We start from the raw sequence: 21,112 nt of genomic DNA on the forward strand, positions 1-21,112 counted from the left end.
TGTGCTGCTGTCACTTACTGAGCTTAGGGACCCACTCACAATATACAGTACACATAGAATAGAAATGTCACAGTATAAAGCCGATTATTAATTACTACAGATAATCACTACATGGCAGCAGTGCAACGAGCATCAGAATTTAATAATAAGATCTGTAGCATCAGCTTATATTGCAGGACAACCTAATTTTCTGCTTGTTAATTTGCGACGACCCCTAAACTTAGCTTCTCATCAACTGCCCAGAGCCCACTGAGCATGTGAGTCACAGACACTTTCCAAGATGGTGACCCCCTGTGACAGATTTGAAGTCCTGGATCATTGCTGCTATTAACAAGCTGAAGTTTTAGACTGGTGCAATAAATTCAGTATATAAAATATGGCTTTTTTAACCATATTCATTTTTAGGGTTTAGTTCTCCTTTGAGAGTGCTGAAAAACCGGATATCCAAAAAATCTTGAAATTAAACAAAGGACATCTCACAACACATCTCTGCAATAATGAAATAGTACCATGTACTTGACTAAACTTAACTAAGCTGCATGAATCCACATTGGTCAAAAAACAACCCTATTGTGATTATTTAACATTTAAATGTTTTTTTGTAGATATGTGGTGATACACATTATGCGAAAAAAACCTTATTGCAAGGATAAGTTCTGTATGAAACATCATTTTTTCCCCAATAAATCCTTCTAGGCTACAGTAAAAACCTAGCCAAGGTTTAATTTTGTTTTTTTTGGGAAGTGTTCAAACATCAACCCATGGCTAGCTGCTATACATCGCACCCCTGTACATAGTTTCATAGTTAAATCGGGTTGAAAAAAGACCAAAGTTCATCAAGTTCAACCCCTCCAAATGAAAACCCAGCATCCATACACACACCCCTTCCTACTTTCACACAAATTATATATACCCATACCTATACTAACTATAGAGCTTAGTATCACAATAGCCTTTGATATTATGTCTGTCCAAAAAATCATCCAAGCCATTCTTAAAGGCATTAACTGAATCAGCCATCACAACATCACCCGGCAGTGCATTCCACAACCTCACTGTCCTGACTATGAAGAACCCCCTACGTTGCTTTAAATGAAAGTTCTTTTCTTCTAGTCTGAAGGGTTGGCCTCTGGTACGGTGATCCACTTTATGGGTAAAAAGGTCCCCTGCTATTTGTCTATAATGTCCTCTAATGTACTTGTGCAAGTTGTGCAATCATGTCCCCTCACAAGCGCCTTTTCTCCAGAGAATATAACCCCAACCTTGACAGTCTAATCTTCTAATTGAAGTCTTCCATCCCTCTAACCAGTTTAGTTACACGTCTCTGCACTCACTCCAGCTCATTTATATCCCTCTTAAGGACTGGAGTCCAAAACTGCACTGCATACTCAAGGTGAGACCTTACCAGGGACCTATAAAGTGGCAAACTTATGTTTTCATCACTTGAGTTTATGCCTTTTTTTATGTAAGACCACACTTTTATTTGCTTTAGTGGCCACAGAATGAAATTCTCCTCAGGAGTCACTACGCAATTCTTTTGAAAAGCAGCTTTTATATTGGCTCAATAAGTGATAACAGATACAAATAGTTTGTACCACTTACCCACTGCCTGTTATCATTTATTGAGCCGAAATATAAGCCTTTTCTTTTCAAAAGAATCGTGTAGCGACTCCTGAGGGGTGATTGAGCCAGCGCTGATCGGTGATACACGGAGACTGTTTGCAGATTCCGGCTTGGAGTTGCCGGACTATCGCGGGAGATGCGGCCGACACGCTACACTACAGCAAGGGTGAGCTCTGCTAATTTCACATTACCCGTTTCTTCACTGTGGGATCCACAGTATGAAATTGCCTGGAATTAGACAACTTGTTATCTACAAAAACCCCTAGATCCTTCTCCGTTAAGGAAACTCCCGACACACAGATAGCAGATTTATCAAGGGTCATTTTAGAGTTCATGGGAGTTATTTTAAACTCACATGAACTTGAAATTCGACCAACTGCAATTTATACCACTGTTAGTAGGTAAATTTGTGGCAGATGTTACAGCATGCTTTGCAGCAGTTGTTCTGCAGCCTTCTTGACAGTTTTTTTCGGGAGGAAAAACTTGAATCGATTAACAATTTCCTTGACAATTTTAACAGTTTTGGCCATAAAATATGGTTAAAATATTCCTTAACCAGTAACCTGCTGTCTGGCACTGTATGAAATGCTTTAGCAAAGTTAAATAGATCCCATCCATAGCCATCCCAGAATCGAGGTCCCTACTTACCTTCTCATAAAAGGAAATGAAATTAGTCTGGCAAGATCTTACGCATAAAACCATGCTGGCACAAACTCATATTATGATTTGCAATGAAGTCAAGTGTGTTATCCCTTAATACCCCTTTCAAAAAGCTTTCCTACCAATGATGTCAGATTAACTGGCCTATAGTTTTAAGGCTGAGATCCCTTTTTGAATACAGATTACAGCTTGGCTCAATACTTGGTTAGATAAATCTGGCAAAGATCCACTTTATTGTGGCCTGGCCAAATAAACAGATCTTTATGTGAATGACCTTACAGTGGTTTTATTAATGCATAATTTAGAATATGTATAAACAATGTTGCTGTAACAAGCTCTACAAATCTACTCTAGGGTACAGATTCCTAAGACTGGGAAGAACAGGGATGTGCTGGAAGGTTTATATTAATAACATTATGGTATATACTGTAATACTATAATCTGGCATAGAAATAACAGCAGCAGAAGCTTCCACTGTTGGTAGGTAAATTTGTGGCAGATGTTACAGCATGCTTAGTTTCTCAGCAATTACCTAAGACAGTAGGTAATTGTGTTAGAAGCTAAGATGGGCCCTGGCTAAATTCTGACAAACAAAAAAAGAAATCCAAAAACCACTGGTGTAAGCAGAACATTGTTCGCATAACAAATTAACATGTGCTTCAAGCTGGCTGTACATTTAAAGAGCCACTTGTTTGGCAAGGTCGCTGTTAGGCTGATCCAATCGTTTGGCCTGAGAATCCAATGATGCCAATGCAGGCCGTCAGGGCAAGGATGGAATCAAAATGCTGATGCAGTCCTCACCTCAGCAGAATTTTTAAAACTGTCTGATTTTCTCAATTTTCTGCCAGATATTGGTCAGAGAGGCCTGTAGAAGAGTGGGCCAATAAGGTTTGCCAGCTTGTGTATGGCCACCTTAAAGTAACAGTTCAGTGTGAAAATAAAAACTGTGTAAATAGATTGGCTGTGCAAAATAAAAAAATTTCTAATATAGCTAGTTAGCCAAAAATGTAATGTATAAAGGCTGGAGTGACTGGATGTCTAACATAATAGCCAGAACACTACTTCCTGCTTTTCAGCTCTCTTGGTTTACCTTGATTGGTTACCAGGCAGTAACCATTCAGTGACTCGAGGAGGGGGGCACATGGGTCATAGCTGTTTGCCTTTGAATATGAGCTGCATGCCAAGGATCAATTGCAAACTCACTGAACAGTTATGTCCTATGTGCCCCCCTTAAAGTCACCGACTAACAAAGAGTTAAAAAGTTGTGTTCTGTTCTTAGACATCCGGTCACTCCAGCTTTTATAGATTAACTTTTTGGCTAACTACAGTTGTGTTCACACCATAAATTTTCTATTGGATTGAGGTCCGGGGATTGAGCTGACAACTCCATAACGTCAATCTTGTTGCTCTTGAACCAAGATGTTGCTCATTTACAGGTGTGTTTGGGGCCCTTGCCTTGTTGAAACACGTATTTCAAGGGCATTTCCTCTTCAGCATAAGGCAACATGACCTTTTCAAGTATTTTGATGTATTGAAACTGATCCATAATCTCAGGTATGTGATAAATAGGCATACCTCACAACATTTTGGAAACAAAAAGAGGGACAAGCAAATTTGCAGAGATTTTTTTAACCATGCCCATTTTGTGGCCACACCCCCTAATTACCATGTTCATTTTACAAAATGTGGCAGGCTATTAAGGTTTGAACATATTTCTGTTTTTTTTTCAGTTAATACAGTTTTGCTAATGAAGATGAATTGCCCTTTAAGCTGCGAGTCTAACTTTCCCAAAGGGACCTCCTTATCTAAATTGTTACAATTACTTATTTGCTCATCTCAAAATTGTTACAAAGTATCTTAGTTGCACATGGTGGCTGTTCTGGGCTCTCTGCCAAAAGCCAATTAAGTTACAAACTTTGTTTATTTTTCTGGCTGTTCAGTGCAGAGAAAGTCTGGACTTTTCAGTACAAATGCAGGACTGCGGGTTGAGCTGTCAAAAGTGGGACTGTCCTGTTGAAAATGGGACAGTTGGGAGGTATAAATAGGCCCAACACCATAATATGAAAACATCCCCCATATCATGATGCTTTTGCCACCATGCTTCACTGTGGCTTGAATTCAGTGTTTTTGGGGTCATCTGACAAACTGTCTGCGGCCCCTAGACCCAAAAAGAACAATCTCGTTTTCATCAGTCCACAAAATGTTGCACCATTTCCTTTTAGGCCAATCAATGTCTTCTTTGGCAATTTTTTTTCAACAATGGGACTTTGCGGAGGCTTGTTGCCGATAGCTTGGCTTCACATAGGAGTCTTCTAATTGTAACAATCCTCACAGGTAACTTTAGACGTTCTTTGATCTTCCTGGAGCTGATCATTGGCTGAGTCTTGCCATTTTGGCTATTCTTCTATCCATTCAAATGGTAGTTTTCAGTTCTCTTCCACGTAATTGACACCTATTTTTTTCACAGAATGAATGACTGATTGAACTCTACACTACTATTATTTTGAACACTGCTATTATTTGGAACAAGCCTCAATTAATGATTAATTTACACAGAATCAACAGCATGCATGTCATGACTATTGTATCTGTTGTTTTTCTATTACTGTACTTCACCTACTAGTAAATTATTTGTCATGTAGAAATAGAATGTCTACCAAAAACAGTGATTTTGGACTGCTATTATTCTGAACACAACTGTATATTATAAACATTTATTTATGTTGCACAGTCTATTTAGCCAGTTTTTATTTTTACACTGAACTGGTCCTTTAAGTCCCTAGGTCGGTTTTAGGTTTTATTTGTTTGTAATTGTTTAATTGTAATTGCATTCTGCATTATTCTGGATTATTTCTTGTAGTTTGTATACATTTTTAATTTTCAATATTGTCTTTTTGGGTCTCTATACGCCAACGTTTTGTAATGATGTATATACACTAGGCATTAAACTGTTAAGAAAAGATGCTAGCTTTGAAGGCATCTGTAAAAATTTCTTTAAAAACATTTAAATTTTGCATATGTTTTGTAGATTAAAAAAGTGACATATTTACCTAATTTGTGATTGTCAAAATGTGTATTTTCCAAAAATATAAGGTTTTTGGAGTCAGTGTATGGCATTGCAATTGAAAGAATGTTTTTCCTTTGTGTAATGCTTTGAAAATATCTTAGTGTATTGCCGTGGGTTATTGAGCTATGTAAGATAGGAATCTCCATAAAACTATACTTTGGTATTGGCAAGTACAGGGGCACACAACTTCCAAATCTGTAGTATCTTTGTAATAAAATATGTTTTTCTATATTACAGGTACTGGATCCGGTATCCGGAAACCGTTATCCAGAATGCTCCGAATTACGGAATGCCAGTCTCCCATAGACTCCATTTTATCCAAATAATCCAAATCTTTAAAAAAAAATGTCCTATTTCTCTGTAATATTAAAACAGTACTTTGTACTTGATCCAAACTAAAATATTATTAATCCTTATTGGAAGCAAAACCAGCCCATTGGGATTATTAAATGTTTACATGATTTTCTAGTAAACTTAAGGTAGGAAGATCCAAATTATGGAAAGAACCGTTATCCGGAAAACCCCTGGTCCCGAGCATTCTGGATAACAGGTCCTATACCTGTATAAATAATGTGATTTTACATTTTTTAAATAGAGTCATATCATGTTCCAGGGAAAATTCAGGTAGATCTATAAAGCTAAGGTTATTCTGAAACAAACTATATATTTTTCTATGTACAATGAGCTCTTCTAGGAAATGCCCCCTAAAGTCAGTAAAGCAACAGTAAAGTATAACAATAGGCCTTTATGAGAAAAAAACAACCACCCACCTGGGTGTAACATGTGACATGCAAGTGCTATTGTATTTGCCATGCTCCTGTATGTCAGTTATCTCTATTGTCTTTTAAGTACCTTTTTGCATGGTCTGACCACTGCATCCATGAGTATAGGATGAATCCCTGAAGTTGAGAGAGTTTTATTTTCAAGGAAGGACTACTGCTACACTGGTATGGACCCTGTCTTAATGTTGGCATGGCAAACCCCAAATGTCTGTTGTACTGTTCTCTGAAAAGTATTTGATTTCTGAGTACATAAATTACATGGCATTTTATGAATTCATAGCAGGGCTTCTCAAATTTTGTATTGCATGTAGATACAGATTACAGAATTTTCTTTACATTTTACACACACATTTGTATATAAAAGTCAACCCCTTACAGTCATGGTTACTTTAGGACAAAGAAATGTACATTGTAAAATAATACAATTTCTAGAGAACCCACTTACAGGTATGTAAGCACTCCGTTACAGTAGTAGCATCGACAAGGTATCCATTGCACAAGCGACATGTTATATGGGCGTTGATATCCCAGAGTTTTATCTTTCGGGCCAGCATCTTTGGTGTCTGCAAAAGAAAGATATCTTGATGAGAAAAGAAATCTATTAAGGAGCAAAAGTGATCTAATAATCATACAGAAAAGGCTTATTAAATACCAATAACCCCTTACTTTGATCCAAGAACCTGTTTGTAAATAGAAATACTTCAAGTAAAATAATGTTCTTGTTTTTGTAGAGGGATACTGGCATAACTATATTTTTATACTTGAATAAAGTACTGTCAGGTTTTCTTTAACAAAAAGAGACTGAACACTGAGCCAAAAATCTGTTTGTTTTTGGTTTTTTATTCAGACCCTTGGCCGCCCTGAATTTTTCTTCTCTATTACATTTTTATTTCAAAGCACCAAACCATAACAGATGAAAAACATATCCATGTGTAATAAGCATATAGAACAATTGCAACATTACTCTAAGGGGCCGATTCATCAAGGGTCGAATATCGAGGGTTAATTAACCCTCGATATTCGACTAGGAATTGAAATCCTTCGACTTCGAATATCGAAGTCGAAGGATTTAGCGCAAATTCTGCGATCGTACGATCGAAGGATTATTCCTTCGATCGAACGATTAAATCCTTCGAATCGAACGATTCGAAGGATTTAAATCCAACGATCGAAGGAATATCCTTCGATCAAAAAAACTTAGGAAAGCCTATGGGGACCTTCCCCATAGGCTAACATTGACTTCGGTAGCTTTTAGCTGCCGAACTAGGGGGTCGAATTTTTTTTTAAAGAGACAGTACTTCGACTATCGAATGGTCGAATAGTCGAACGATTTTTACTTCGAATCCTTCGTAGTCGAAGGTCGAAGTAGCCCATTCGATGGTCGAAGTAGCCCAAAAAAACTTCGAAATTCGAAGCTTTTTACCTTCGAATCCTTCACTCGAAGTTAATGAATCGGCCCCTAAATATCTATAAATCAAGGATAATATTACAGACAACATTCATGAAGTAATTTTAGTACCTTATAAAAAAAAATTTCTATTATGCTCACATGGTGGCAGCATTGGTAAAGCTATCTTACTGCTACAGTATACATCACTCTTATGCATGGTTTAACAGAGCATTTGGATGTAGAATGCGGAATATGCAATATCATAGTGATCAGACTGTACTTGATCAGAAGAGTATTCATTAGCTTTATCATAACAGATGTCTGTCTGACCAATTAGCCAGTGGAAGCAATTATAATATTTATATTTAAAAAAAAAAAAAAAATGCTAAAGGATGTGACCCTACTCCATTTCTGTTACTTACAGGGCTGTTATCGTAAACTGACAAATTAGCTCCTTTGTCATTTAAAAGCTCTTTAGAATATAGTGGTGTTCTACAGAGCTTATCTATCATTCACTACTTATACCATGACATTTAGCCCTTTTCAATTGCAGTGTGTTTAAAAAAGCGAATAAAGCTCAAAATCCCTATTATAGCTTTTATTTCCATACATGCAAATGCATTGGGAACTCTGCACATTATATTCCAAATCAAAACATGAGGAAAAATATATCAAATTTGTGTTATTCCTATACAGAAAGTGAAAAAAATAAAATATTAGGCTGTTCAAAAAAATAGCAGTGTCTGCATTCTTCTTTATAAACATTCACTGTATAAACTGAAAAATGTTTCAAGATTTTGCTTTCCTTTGAATCACTGAACTAATATTTAGTTGTATAACCAGTGTTTCTGAGAAGTGCTAAACATCTGTGTTGCATGGAGTCCACCAACTTCTGTCACCTGTTACATTCCACAATTCTTCTGCATTTCTTGGTTTTGCCTTAGAAACAGTATTTTTTATGTCACCCCACAAGTTTTCTATTGGATTAAGATCCGGGGATTGGGCTGGCCACTCCATAACATCAATCTTGTTGGCCTGGAACACAGATCTAGCTTGATTACTGGCGTGTTTGGAGTCGTAGACTTGTTGAAACGCCCATTTCAAGGGTATTTCCTCTTTTGGCATAAGGTAACATGACCTCTTCAAGTATTTTGATGTATTGAAACTGATCCATGATCCCTGTTATATGATAAATAGGTCCAACACCATAGTATGAGAAACATCCCCATATCATGATTTAGCCCGTTTCAACAATGGCCATTGTTACACAGCAGTTTGGTTTACCAGTGCAGGGCTGCACTACATTTTATTTTAAATTAATTTAAAACAATTTGATTTTCTGTGTTACTGTACCTTTAAGTAGAGACACACAATGCTACTTTTTGTAGCTGTTAAGAGTATGCACCAGTATTTCCTTAGCCAAATAAAACTGGCAGCTACACTCTATTTAAAACACAAGAAAAATAAGAAATAATAGGAAAATAAAGTATAAGAAAAAAAAGTTTGAGGTGGTTTTGGGAACTCATATTATTAAGATACTTTACTATATAGCAGTAGCTGCCACATTTTTTTCAATTCACGTCTCACTATCTGCCACCACCCCAAGGTGCAAGGACTCACAGTTTAGGAACCACTGATATACAGTATGTAGGATTTGTCTCTGTATTCCTTCTCGGAGACAACTAAAGCAGATATTAAATGAAAAGTGAAGGTGAAATCAAAAGTTACACACCCCTCAGTGATTATATTCACTTTCCATATAACATGGGCTGATGCTCCTGACCACTGACCAGGGAAACTTCTAAGGAAGCATCGCAGAATGACCTGCTTTTCTGCTTTTTCGTTCTTCAATGGCCCTGGCCAATAGTGATGTGCGGGTCAGGTTTTTCCCGCACCCACCCACCACCGGCCCTCCCTCCACCCGTGCCGCCCCGCAGATGATGTCACAAAAGGGGCGTGGCGAGCAGGTGCGCTTCTATAAAAGTTGAACCCGAAAGTCAGAAGCCGGCATTTGTACAGAAAGGGGGGTGCGGATTTGGCCCCAACCTGAGGGTCCTGCGGGTATCGGGTTGGCCCGCACATCACTACTGGCCAATGTATGCAGTAGAGTGGAAGACACTTCTTGCTTAAAGTCTGGCTTTTTACTCTACTGCGCATGTGCACCTGGTACAAGTTCACTCCATGGTGCTCGTCTCCAGCCAGTGCAGTTTTCTGCTTACAGAAGCACTGGCCTGGGGATTATAATCAATGGGGGGTGCCTAACATTTGGCAGCCCTCAGTGATTTCACCTTTCCTCATCCTTTAGGGCAGAGACACACGCAGCTATTTCAGGAGATAAGTCGCTCAGCAACAAATCGTTTCGTCTTCGGGCAACTAATCTCCCCAAACTGCCTTCCCACTGGCTAGAATGTAAATCGCTGGCGGGATGGCACACGGAATGATTCGGCTTTCCAAAGTGGCCCGAAGTTTCCTCGTGAGGCAACTTTGGGTGACTTCAGAAAAACTAAGCATCCCGCCGGCGATTTACATTGTCCACATTACCCTAGCAACCATGCATTCATTTGAATGAGTCTGGTATACAAATTAGGAGAGGGCCTGAATAGAAAGATGAGTAATACAAATGGCAGTAACGATACATTTGTAGCCTTACAGAACATTTATTTTTTTATATGGAGTCAGTGAAACCCATTTAAAAGATGGAAACAAGAAGGCGAATAATTGAAAAACATCAACAATGAGGAGCAATTAGAATTCTATAATATACTAAAAGTTAACTTAGGTGGTGAACTACCCCTTTAAAACAAGTTCAATGTATAGTCTGCTTCTTACAAAGGATGAGCTTCTATAGAGCCCCTTGTGTGTGGAAGTCTGTGCATATGTGGTTTAACACAAAATTTGGGCACAATTTATTCATCACAGAAGGGAGCAATGGACAAGTAAAACATTAGAATAAGGTATGAACTGAACATTTAAATTGGCTTTGGTTATAAGAATTTCAGAGTGTTTAGGAATTAAACCCCATAAAGAAATTCGAAGAAATGTATTTCGTAGGTAGATCAAGAACAGGAAGGAACTAATCTCCTTAGCCGTGTTGAAATAAAAATTAATTGAAGGCAGACTTAGAACTGTCAGATTACTTCTGAGTTGCCATCTTTTATAAAACCCTCATTAAGTTCTTATAAACATGATTATCAATGGAAAAACCAGCTATAATTACCCAGTGGATGGCTTTAGCATCATATTGACAGTAAAATATTTTGGACACCTGTGCACATGTACATTTCACTGAGCTTTGCATGGCTAATGTTATGGGGAGAATTAATTACTTGTTGTTTTTGTAGTACAGATACCTTTTTACTGGTATTATTTAAATGTACACTTTGTGTGCTATTCCATTTAGAGTGGCTGAGACTCAAAGAAAAAGGAAGAAAATAGTGGAACAAAGTCAAAGCTCTGACACTTCTAATCAGCTAATGGCAAGAGCTAGATAACACTAAGGGGCAAATTCAATAAAGGGCGAAGTGGCTGTCACTATCGAAAATTCTATATAAATCCCATCTGCAGGGACATCGCCAATTTACTAACAGGTGTAGAGGACAATTCGCTAGCGAAAGAGTTCATCGCTAACAAAGTTTTGAATTAAAAGAAGTAAATATTTATTTCCAACAAATTAAAAGCATCTGTTCCATGAGGTGTTTCGTATCCACCGATACGTAGTCATAGGTATAGTAGTACCTATGAATATGTATCGGTGGATATGAAACGCCTCAGGGAACAGATGCTTTTAATTTGTTGGAAATAAACATTTACTTCTTTTAATTCAATGGGTGAATGGAGTGCTCGTCAAATTGTTTCTACAAATTAACGTCTGACGAAGTGGCGTCGAAGTGTGGCAAAGCCTTCCCAGGTGCAAACTCGCCCTTTAATGTAAAAAAAATTCCAAATCCTATTTTATCACATTAATCAAGCAAAATAAACTTTGATTACATTGTATAAATTATTTTCCTTTGGTCTGGGAATTCATAATGATAGCATGCAGGCAGGAGCCATTTTGTGGACATTGTTATTAAAAGGATCCTGTCATTGGAAAACATGTTTTTTTCAAAACGCATCAGTTAATAGTGCTACTCCAGCAGACTTCTGCACTGAAATCCATTTCTCAAAAGAGCAAACAGATTTTTTTATATTCAATTTTGAAATCTGACATGGGGCTAGACATTTTGTCAATTTCCCAGCTGCCCCTGGTCATGTGCCTGCACTTTAGCAGAGAAATGCTTTCTGGCAGGCTGCTGTTTTTCCTTCTCAATGTAACTGAATGTGTCTCAGTGGGACATGGGTTTTTACTATTGAGTGTTGTTCTTAGGGCTGGGACACACTGGGCGATTTGGGGAGATTTAGTCGCCTGGCGACTAATCGCCGCGACTTTCCACGACCAATCTTCCCCGAATGCCTCCCCTCGCTCTGCGCCTGGCTAAAATGAAAAATCGCCTGCGCTAATCACACGCGGCGATTCGTTTTTCGAAGTCGCCCGAAGTTTCCTCGTGAGGCAACTTCGGGCGACTTCGGAAAACGAATCGCCGCGTGTGATTAGCACAGGCGATTTTTCATTTTAGCCAGGCGCAGAGCGAGGGGAGGCATTCGGGGAGAAAAGTCGCGGCGATTAGTCGCCAAGCGACTAAATCTCCCCAAATCCCAGCCCTTAGATCTACCAGGCAGCTGTTATCTTGTGTTAGGGAGCTGTTATCTGGTTACCTTCCCATTGTTCTTTTGTTTGGCTGCTGGGGGGGGGAGAAAGGGAGGGGGGTGATATCACTCCAACTTGCAGTACAGCAGTAAAGAGTGATTGAAGTTTATCAGAGCACAAGTCACATGACTTGTGGGAGCTGGGAAATTGACAATATGTCTAGCCCCATGTCAGATTTCAAAATTGAATATAAAAAAATCTGTTTGCTCTTTTGTGAAATGGATTTCAGCGCAAAATTCTGCTGGAGCAGCACTATTAACCTATTCATTTTGAAAAAAATGTTTTTTCCCATGACAGTATCCCTTTAAGGCAAGCCTTGCATCATCTCAGAATCTTGTTTGTGCACCAGAATTGGGGACCCCATGTCCATCCCCATGCACTGGCTACACAATTAAATGGCAAAGAGAGAGGGGGAATGTGTGGAGTGCAGTGATATCTAGTAAGTGGACAATGGAAAGTGAAAGTAATTGCCTGCCCCGCCTCTATGCCTAAGGCATAGCGAAGGAGCAGGCAATCTTTGATTGACAGCTGAGATTTTTAAATGAGTTTACAACAGCTATGAATGCTTTAATAAAAAAAGAATTTGGATTTCATGTTTCATTTGAAAAGGACTTTTATTATACAGCGTTTTATGTCTGGGTGACAGGTCCACTTTAAGGTGAGTGACTATGGAAGAAGATGCAGCCTTTTATTTGTTTCCTTGTTCTGTGACACACCAACCTCTAGATTTATTGGTAGACCTGTGGACCCTGCAGGTTTTAAGCCATTGATTTTCTAGTGAATAGAAGTGATCTGTAGTGGGTAGCAGGTGTTCTCTAAATAGCCATAAATGCTTACAATGTCCCCACAAAGCATTCTGTTAGCACTAAACGTTAAAAAATTGGGCTATGTTCTTACTAATGGATTTAGGGAAACCACAAAAAAAACTTTAACAGCAGTGCAATAACAAGGCAAAATTAAAGATTTATAATAATAAACAAACATCCAAACATTTCCAAACATCCCTGCAGACATGGATGTATGGATTCTCTCACTATGCTATAGTTAAATACAAATAACATGAAAAATGCAGAAATTTTAGAAAAATGAGAAACGCAGCAGTGGCATGCTACACAAGGTTCTTTTGGAAAGGACTTCAATATTCACATGGTGTAGTTGCTAAATTCAGATTCGCAATCACAAAAATTTACAATAAGCCATAATTAATGGGTAGGTGTTGGTTCACATGTCCAATTACATACTGGAGCCTGCAATTACTACTAGAAAGTCATACCTGGCACATGCAGATGAAAATATATGATTTGGTTGTTATAGGCATTTGGATAGAAAGTAGAAATAATGGCTTTAGCCTGGTTGGATAAAAATAAAAATCCATACTCATTTGCAGAAGCCATTAGTGGGTTCTATTACTTGATACCACCTTTTATAGCCTGTTTATAACATTTATGTTCTTAATAGTGCTCCTATCTTTCTAATCAGACTAATATAGAATATTTCTAGAAAAATGTTGTATTTTGTATACTGAACATAAACATTCTGAACTTACTGCGCCAGCCTAGAGGTTGCTTTCAATTAAGTTGACCACAGGGGGCCGCCATTTTGTAACTTTGTGAGACCGTTTTTGCAAGACCATGCACATGCTCAGTGTGCTCTGGCCTGTTCTTGGGAAACTAAGCTTAGGGGTAGTCATAAATTATCAAAACAGCAACATTTTTCATACAAGCTGATGCAGTAAGATTGATTAATAATCAGAATATGCAGACTGCACTGGTTGCTGTGTTCCTGGTCCATGTAAATTAATATGGATTTTTCTACATTAAACATATTGCTTCCCAACACTTTTATTAGCAAATATATTATACAGCCACTTCCATGTTATAAGTACATTTCGAATAAATAACATTACCATGTACTGATAGGGCTCAGGTTACAGCTTCTCTTGTGACATCCTTTCATCAGCTTCCCCCCTCCGTGTATGCAGTGCGCTCTGCTTACAACTGAATCCAGACACAGCAGGACATAAGAAAGCCTCCATTAACCACGCCTCTCCCTGACCTCGCACCAGAAACCCATTAATCACTAGGAAAGCAGCCTTCTTTACATCATACAGAATGCAGAAAACAGACTTCTGGTTTTAACCGGAAGTAAAACGGTCTCCACATCATTATATTGCCCTATACAGGTACCTGTTATACAGAATGCTCGGGACCTGGGGCTTTCTGGATAATGGATCTTTCCGTAATTTGGATCTTCATATCTAAAGTCTTCTAAAAAATTAAGTAAACATTAAATAAACCCAACAGGTTGGTTTTGCTTCCAATAAGGATTAATTATATCTTAGTTGGGATCAAGTACAATGTGCTGTTTTATCATTACAGAGAAAAAGGAAATCATTTTAAAAAAATCTGGATTATTTGGATAAAATGGAGTCTATGGGAGATGGGCAGCCCATAATTTGGAACTTTCTGGATAATGGATTTCCAGATAACGGATCCCATGCCTGTATTTTTAAGGTAATGCTATTTATTCAATAACTACCCATGGTACTGCAATTCCTGTATGACAGATATGTTAATAAACATGTTCAGATATATTTGTAATGTGAAACATTTGTGTTACTGTTCCTTTAATAAGACTTTTCCCCCAACTCTCCAGAGCTAGCAGTGATATTAATATGCAAAATAATGCTCCTGTGAGAATCTCAGCTGATCTGTATAAATCAGGTTCCTAATTTTGTTCCTGAAATTGGAGTTGGAAGCATTAAGCACAGTTTCCCAGCACTGAACATGTCTGTCCTTTATCCTCATGTCTGATTCCAGTTTCATATAATTAAGCCAAAAATGACATTATCACTTTATGTAAGATAATAGCAAGATGGCTGACTGGGGATCTAATCGGCATTCTTATTAGTTAATTCTCATGCATCTATAATAACGTTTTTCTTCAACGTCTACAGAGCACCAAGGGGATCAAGAAAATGTATCCTGGAGAGATTCCCTTAAATTATACTGACCAGATAAATCCTCAGGACATAGAGACACAGGTGTTTCATGGTTACAGGTACATATAAACCAGTGCTGCCCTGTTATATGCATCAATAACAACATGGGAAGGTCCCATAGGCTTTCCAAGTTTTTTCTGATCGAAGGATAATCCTTCGATCGATGGATTAAAATCCTTTGAATCATTCAATTCGATCGAACGATTATTCCTTTGATCGAACTGCGCAAAATCCTTCGACTTCGATATTCGAATATCGAGGGTTAATTAAGCCTCGATATTCGACCCTTAATACATCTGCCCCTATGTGAGGGAAAAAACACTAACACAGTTCAGGATTTGGGATCATTGCAAAGTGTAAAGTAAAGTCGCACAACTAGGGATGGACTGAATAAAGAATTCAACTAAAATCTAGCTCCAATCTGCTTTTTTTTAAGTGAGCAGGACTGTGATTAGTTGGCTTGTATGCATGTTTCATAGTGAATAGGCAGTGACTACAGCAAGCTGCCAGAGCTTTGGTGGCTTTGGGCTGGTACAAATACCCAAAAAGACATGGCCAAACTTTTCTAACCATATTCTTTTTTAGACTTTAGTTTCCCTTTTATGAAAATCAGATTATGTATCTTCAGAGCATAAATTATACCATTTGAAGTTGAATAAACTTCACATCCACAATCTCAGAAGCAAACAGAACCTTGGGGATATAAAGGGGACCCGTCACCCTAAGAAATAATTCTTAATTCTTTTCTATTATGTTTGTTGTGCAAAATTAAATTTACTTACACTATATTTATTATTTAAATGTTGTTTCCTTCAGTCTTGGAATCACACAATCAGAGCAAGTAGGCAGGAGCCATTTTGTGGACACTGTTATTAAGGCAAATTGTGTATCACCCCAAAATCTTGTGTATGCACCAGAATGGGGAGCCTAATGCCCATGCCCAGTGTCCCACACAATTATAGAGTGTCAGGAGGGAAGGGGGAATGTGTGGAGTGCAGTGACATCTAGGAATTTCTGAATAGAAGTTAAAGTAATTGACTGCCCCACCCTTATGCCTCGGGCATAGAGGTGGGGCAGGTAATATCTGATTGATAGCTGAGATAGTTAAACACCTTTATAACAGGTATGGATGTTGTGCTGAAGAAACTAATTTAGGTCCCATGTTTAATTTGCTATGGAATTTTATTATACAGCTTGCATACTGGCCTTGTAGGCTTGAACACCAAAATAAGTAGTAGACCTTGAACACCAAAATAAGTAGTAGACCAACTAACACTATACTCTACTTATCCATTAACAGGAAGATACTGGCTGTTGATTCCGCCTCTGATTAAACAGTTCACTTTCCCAATTTATATCTGTTTGAGGAATTTCAGATAGTGATTGAACTGTTTATGTGGCCTATTATCTACTGCACTGCACAATCCAGTCAAGATACATAATGACACTAATGTTGACCCTTTTATATAGTTTGCTGTTTAAATCAGAAGCTATACGGGCAGCAAGGTCACCTGACATCAACCTTTTGCATTTCTATGAATGGGGCCACCAGGTATGGGATCTACTATGCAGAATGCTTTGGCACTGGATAAACAGTTTGCTGCAGGTTGACCTGGACACAACATAATATTCTGTTTATCACTGGGTGACGATCAGTACCTCTATTTTACAGGGCTGTGAAGTGTACATTATTCCACCAACTACTCAGTTTATGGTACCTCTGACTCCTGTTTTAAAAGGAACAGTTACACCAAAAACTGAGTGTCTTAATGTAATTAAAATAAAATATGCTGTTGCTCTGCACTCGTAAAAATGGTGTTTGCTTCAGAAACTACTACATTTTAAATAAACATGCTACTGTGTAGCCAAGGGGGCAGCCATTCAGGCACCATGTTTCTTTATTCAGCAACTCTCCAGTTTACAGTTTCAGCAGTCTGGTTGCAAGGGTCCAAATTGCCCTAGCAACCATGCATTGATTTGCATGGTTGAAGGCCTGAACAGAAAGAAGAGTAACAAAAAGAAGCAATATCAATACATTTGTATCCACTTAAGGTGGCCATACATGCTATAAATTACAATCTTTTCCACAACCATTAGTCATATGAGAGCTCTTTCATCCACTTTACTAACTAAAGAGCTAAATTGTCAGATATGCAGGAAAAAAACAAAAAGAATTCTTTATCTGATGATTCAGCATTAACGTTACTATGTTTGGGCACCTTCAAAGGTGCCCAATCAAATTTTTCAGTCCTGCCCGGTTAACGAGACGACCGATATCCAAGGCTTTTTACCTATACCGGTCACCTTGTCTCCCACCACACATGCACCGATTATAGTATGAAAGATCTTTTGTATGAGAATATAGATGTGTCTATGGCCACCACATTTGTTTTTTACATAGGGTCAGTGACCTTTATCTGACAGCTGAAAAGAAGGCAAATAATTCTATAAAACTATATAAAAAATGAATGAAGACTAATTCGAAAGTTGCTATGAATCACCTCTTCAATCCAAAATGAATTATTATGAAGTATTTTTCTTAAAAACAAAACTGCCTCTACCAGATCCTCCTTCATAGAAGCCCTGACATCTGATTTTTTTCAGTGCTTGTATACTCTAGATTAAAATGATGTATGAATATCAGGTTGCATAAGAGTTCAGCTGGACTTCACACTAGCAAAACCGCTACCAACTTGGCTTTATTCTTGCAAAAATCACTTGAATTGCTAGGTTTATTATTATTATTATTATATTTTTTAAAATCGTGTTTATTTTTTTAATAAAACTAAGCGTTGAAGTTGCAGGCTGCTGAAGGTAACGCAGTTGCCATCTTATTTTGAGTCCCTGAAATGAAATGATTGTTTTTAAAAAAAGGCTTTAGTTCCTCACATTTTTATGCAATCTTTTTGTTCAGCCCACTGAATTAAAGCTGAAAGTCTGCAGTTCAACTGCATCTAAGTTGTTTCATTTAAAATTCAATGTGGTAATGTACAAAACCAAAATTAGAAAAAAAAAAAGTTGTCTGTCCAAATATTTATGGACCTAACTGTAAATCAAAACTGCAAGAGTGCAGGCATGCATGAAAGCAGAAATACTGTCTTGTTGGTTCAGGAATTTCTACAATGAATACAGCTTAATCAAAATTAATCAAGTGCACCAAAACTTCACACAACAACACAATGCAACTATTTGGACACGGGGAAACTTACAACATTGGAGTATTTTAAAACTTGTTTTCCCAATAACTCAATGTAATTTTTCTCTTTGTACGTTTGTAACTAAATGTATTTACCTTTTAGTTAGCGGGTGTAAATCTGCGAAGTGCTTGTAACTTCATAAATCAGTCACTATTTTAATCCTTTTTGAGTGTCAGCACCTAACTGATATAGGATTCCATGCAAATCACTGATCTCTGCTTTTTTTCTTTATGCATTGATACATGTCTAAATCCATAAAGTGCTCAGTATATGTTAGTTCAAAGAGTACTGAATTATCATTAAAAGGTTCATTAAAAGTACAGAAGCCATTAATGATCATTTTAAATATTGGAAAACTGTTTACTAAATAGTTATGGAACAATTTTATCAAGCCACCTTAAAAAAACAAGTTTCATTGTGCAGATATTATCAGTTAAGGTATTCAATGTCAATAAAAAAAAATAAGCACCAGTATAAGCATCATTTAGTATTAGAGACTGTTGTATCGCCAACATGCATTTTTTTCAACAATTTATAATCACACCCCTGCAAGTCATCACAAAAATAAAGAAACAAAAACTATGCTAGACTACAGTCATAAGTTTTGCAAGCAACTGAAATAAATGAATCAGAGGGAAAGCTTGCCTAGAACATACATTTTAAGGAAATGGTACTTCCCCTTTAAATTCGTCTTGCTCTCTTACACAGCTTTACCTATCCTCTTAAACAGCTTTGCCTAGTACAAGCACAAACAAGAATAGGCCTATGGGTAATAATTATGACAAATGATGACAACTCTGGAAAGGGTGCTTCCTTGTTCAAATCTTTTTTTAGGGAATATAGAAAAGCAAAACAGATTATAAGGTTTATTTTAACCAAGTTTAAGCCCAGCCACTAAATAAAAGCAAAGCACACCTTTTCTCAGCCACAGATTAATACAAAAGCCATTCTAAACATGTATTGTCCTGCAAATCATTTGGATGGAATCTTACTGAATGTGAATTAGGTTGCTGGGTTGTTCCACTTTTGAGCTGCTTTTACAATGGACAATATGGTACACGTTATTAGTGTAGCAGATTTTCCATCACATTAACTTGCGCAGAGATGAGGCCACAAGTAACCAGCATCTTGAATTTCCATGTGATTTCATTGCTACTTGTAAAGGTTTCATTCTTCTTAGTGGGAACATTCAATAGTCTGCATACACACTACTTATATTTCCCATAATATGAAATAGCCAATAGCCTATACCCAATTTTTTGTATAAGCTTTAGTAAAACTGGCTACACCCAGGTTTACACTAGCTGTCAATAATTGGCAGAAGCATGGGGACAAAACAACTGGCTTATAGACGTATATCTGGCCAGGAGTGAGCAGATATACTGTTTGTTTAGGTCCCTAAAGTGGCCAATCAACAATTTGGTCATCTCTACAAAAGATCAGGGTTTTCACATGTATGGCTTTACATATACCCAAATGGACCATCTGAAATTGCATCCCAGTACAGATCATGCAAATTGATTGGACAAACAACAATTGACTAATTTGCATTTTTAGGAGAGGCACAATCAGCCATAAGTTGTTCAATTCCTATAGGTCATCATCATCATTCATTTATTTATACAGTATAGGGTTAGCAAATCACATAGTGCTTAATATAACAAACACATGTCTTACAATAATTTCAGAAACCGGAATCAGAGACTAAAAAAACTATAAGAGTGCCCTTCTCACAAGAGCTTATTGAGGAACACTACTATATTGGTTATAAACAGTACAGCCATCTTTCCTACTATTTCAGTTAAAGGGGCTAAGCATAGATGTTACTCTTACATACAAGCAAATCACACTCATTATCTCATTCATTATCTAAGCAGAATGTTACATTTCAGTGTACATGATCATTCTGCTGCACAGTAACATGTATGGCAACCAATTTGAGGGAAGAGGTTAAAAAGTTGCCCTGGAAACAGTTACTCTCTAAAAAAACTATATCTCCCAATAAACCACAGAGATTACCATATATCTCAGTGTATGACAGCAATTCTAAGGTATATCGCAAGATAATTTTAAAGTATTGGGGTATTTTGAGTTCTGATGCCAAATATGGCCATTTATTCCAAAAGCCTTCTTTGTTTTCATACAAAAGTGGGAAAAATATTGGAGATTTGATTAAATCACGCAGTCAGAATGTACAAAGGGGTAACTTTCCTGTGAGGTTGAATCTTAATGGCACTTTTCCGTGCAGGCACTTTAATAGCATAATACAGGGGAATTTTGTAACACATCCACAGAAAGGATCCAAACATATGATAAGGGGCTGCTTTTCATGTGATAGCTGTGAGGTAATATATTGTTTAAAATGCCCTTGCGGCCTTGCATATATTGGACAAACAACTAGACCCATAAAAATCAGGCTGAATGAACATAAATGCATGATTCGCAATCACAAACCTCAGACCCCACAATCCCCAGGGAAGAAAAGTAAGGAAAAAGTTACAGCAAAAATAAAAAAGGAAACTTTAATGGCAAAGCATTTTTTTTGATTTTGGAGAAAGTGATTACCAGTCAGGGGCAAGATAAAAAACGTATGTTGCTCCAGAGAGAATGCTACTGGATTTGGTTACTCCAATTCAGGAGTCCAAGGG

The 21,112-nt window shown here is 37.6% G+C and overlaps 1 protein-coding gene across 3 annotated transcripts in view; it reads right to left on the reverse strand.

Moving 5' to 3' along the window:
• LOC108703720 (polycomb group RING finger protein 3) overlaps window positions 1–21,112 on the reverse strand; it is a 49,734-nt gene that overhangs the window by 13,373 nt on the left and 15,249 nt on the right. The window contains exons 1-2 of one of the 3 annotated variants that reach the window (XM_018239917.2): window positions 14,173–14,270; window positions 6,578–6,695 (exon numbers count right to left, since the gene is read on the reverse strand). In XM_018239917.2, the coding sequence (XP_018095406.1) occupies window positions 6,578–6,695; window positions 14,173–14,175 (121 nt within the window). In that variant the 5' untranslated portion in view covers window positions 14,176–14,270. Of the gene's footprint in view, window positions 1–6,577; window positions 6,696–14,172; window positions 14,271–21,112 lie in introns of those variants that run through there. The other 2 variants (XM_018239919.2, XM_018239918.2) reach the window with 2 other exon arrangements.

This window comes from Xenopus laevis, chromosome 1S, assembly GCF_017654675.1.
Source record: "Xenopus laevis strain J_2021 chromosome 1S, Xenopus_laevis_v10.1, whole genome shotgun sequence".
NCBI lineage: Eukaryota > Metazoa > Chordata > Amphibia > Anura > Pipidae > Xenopus > Xenopus laevis.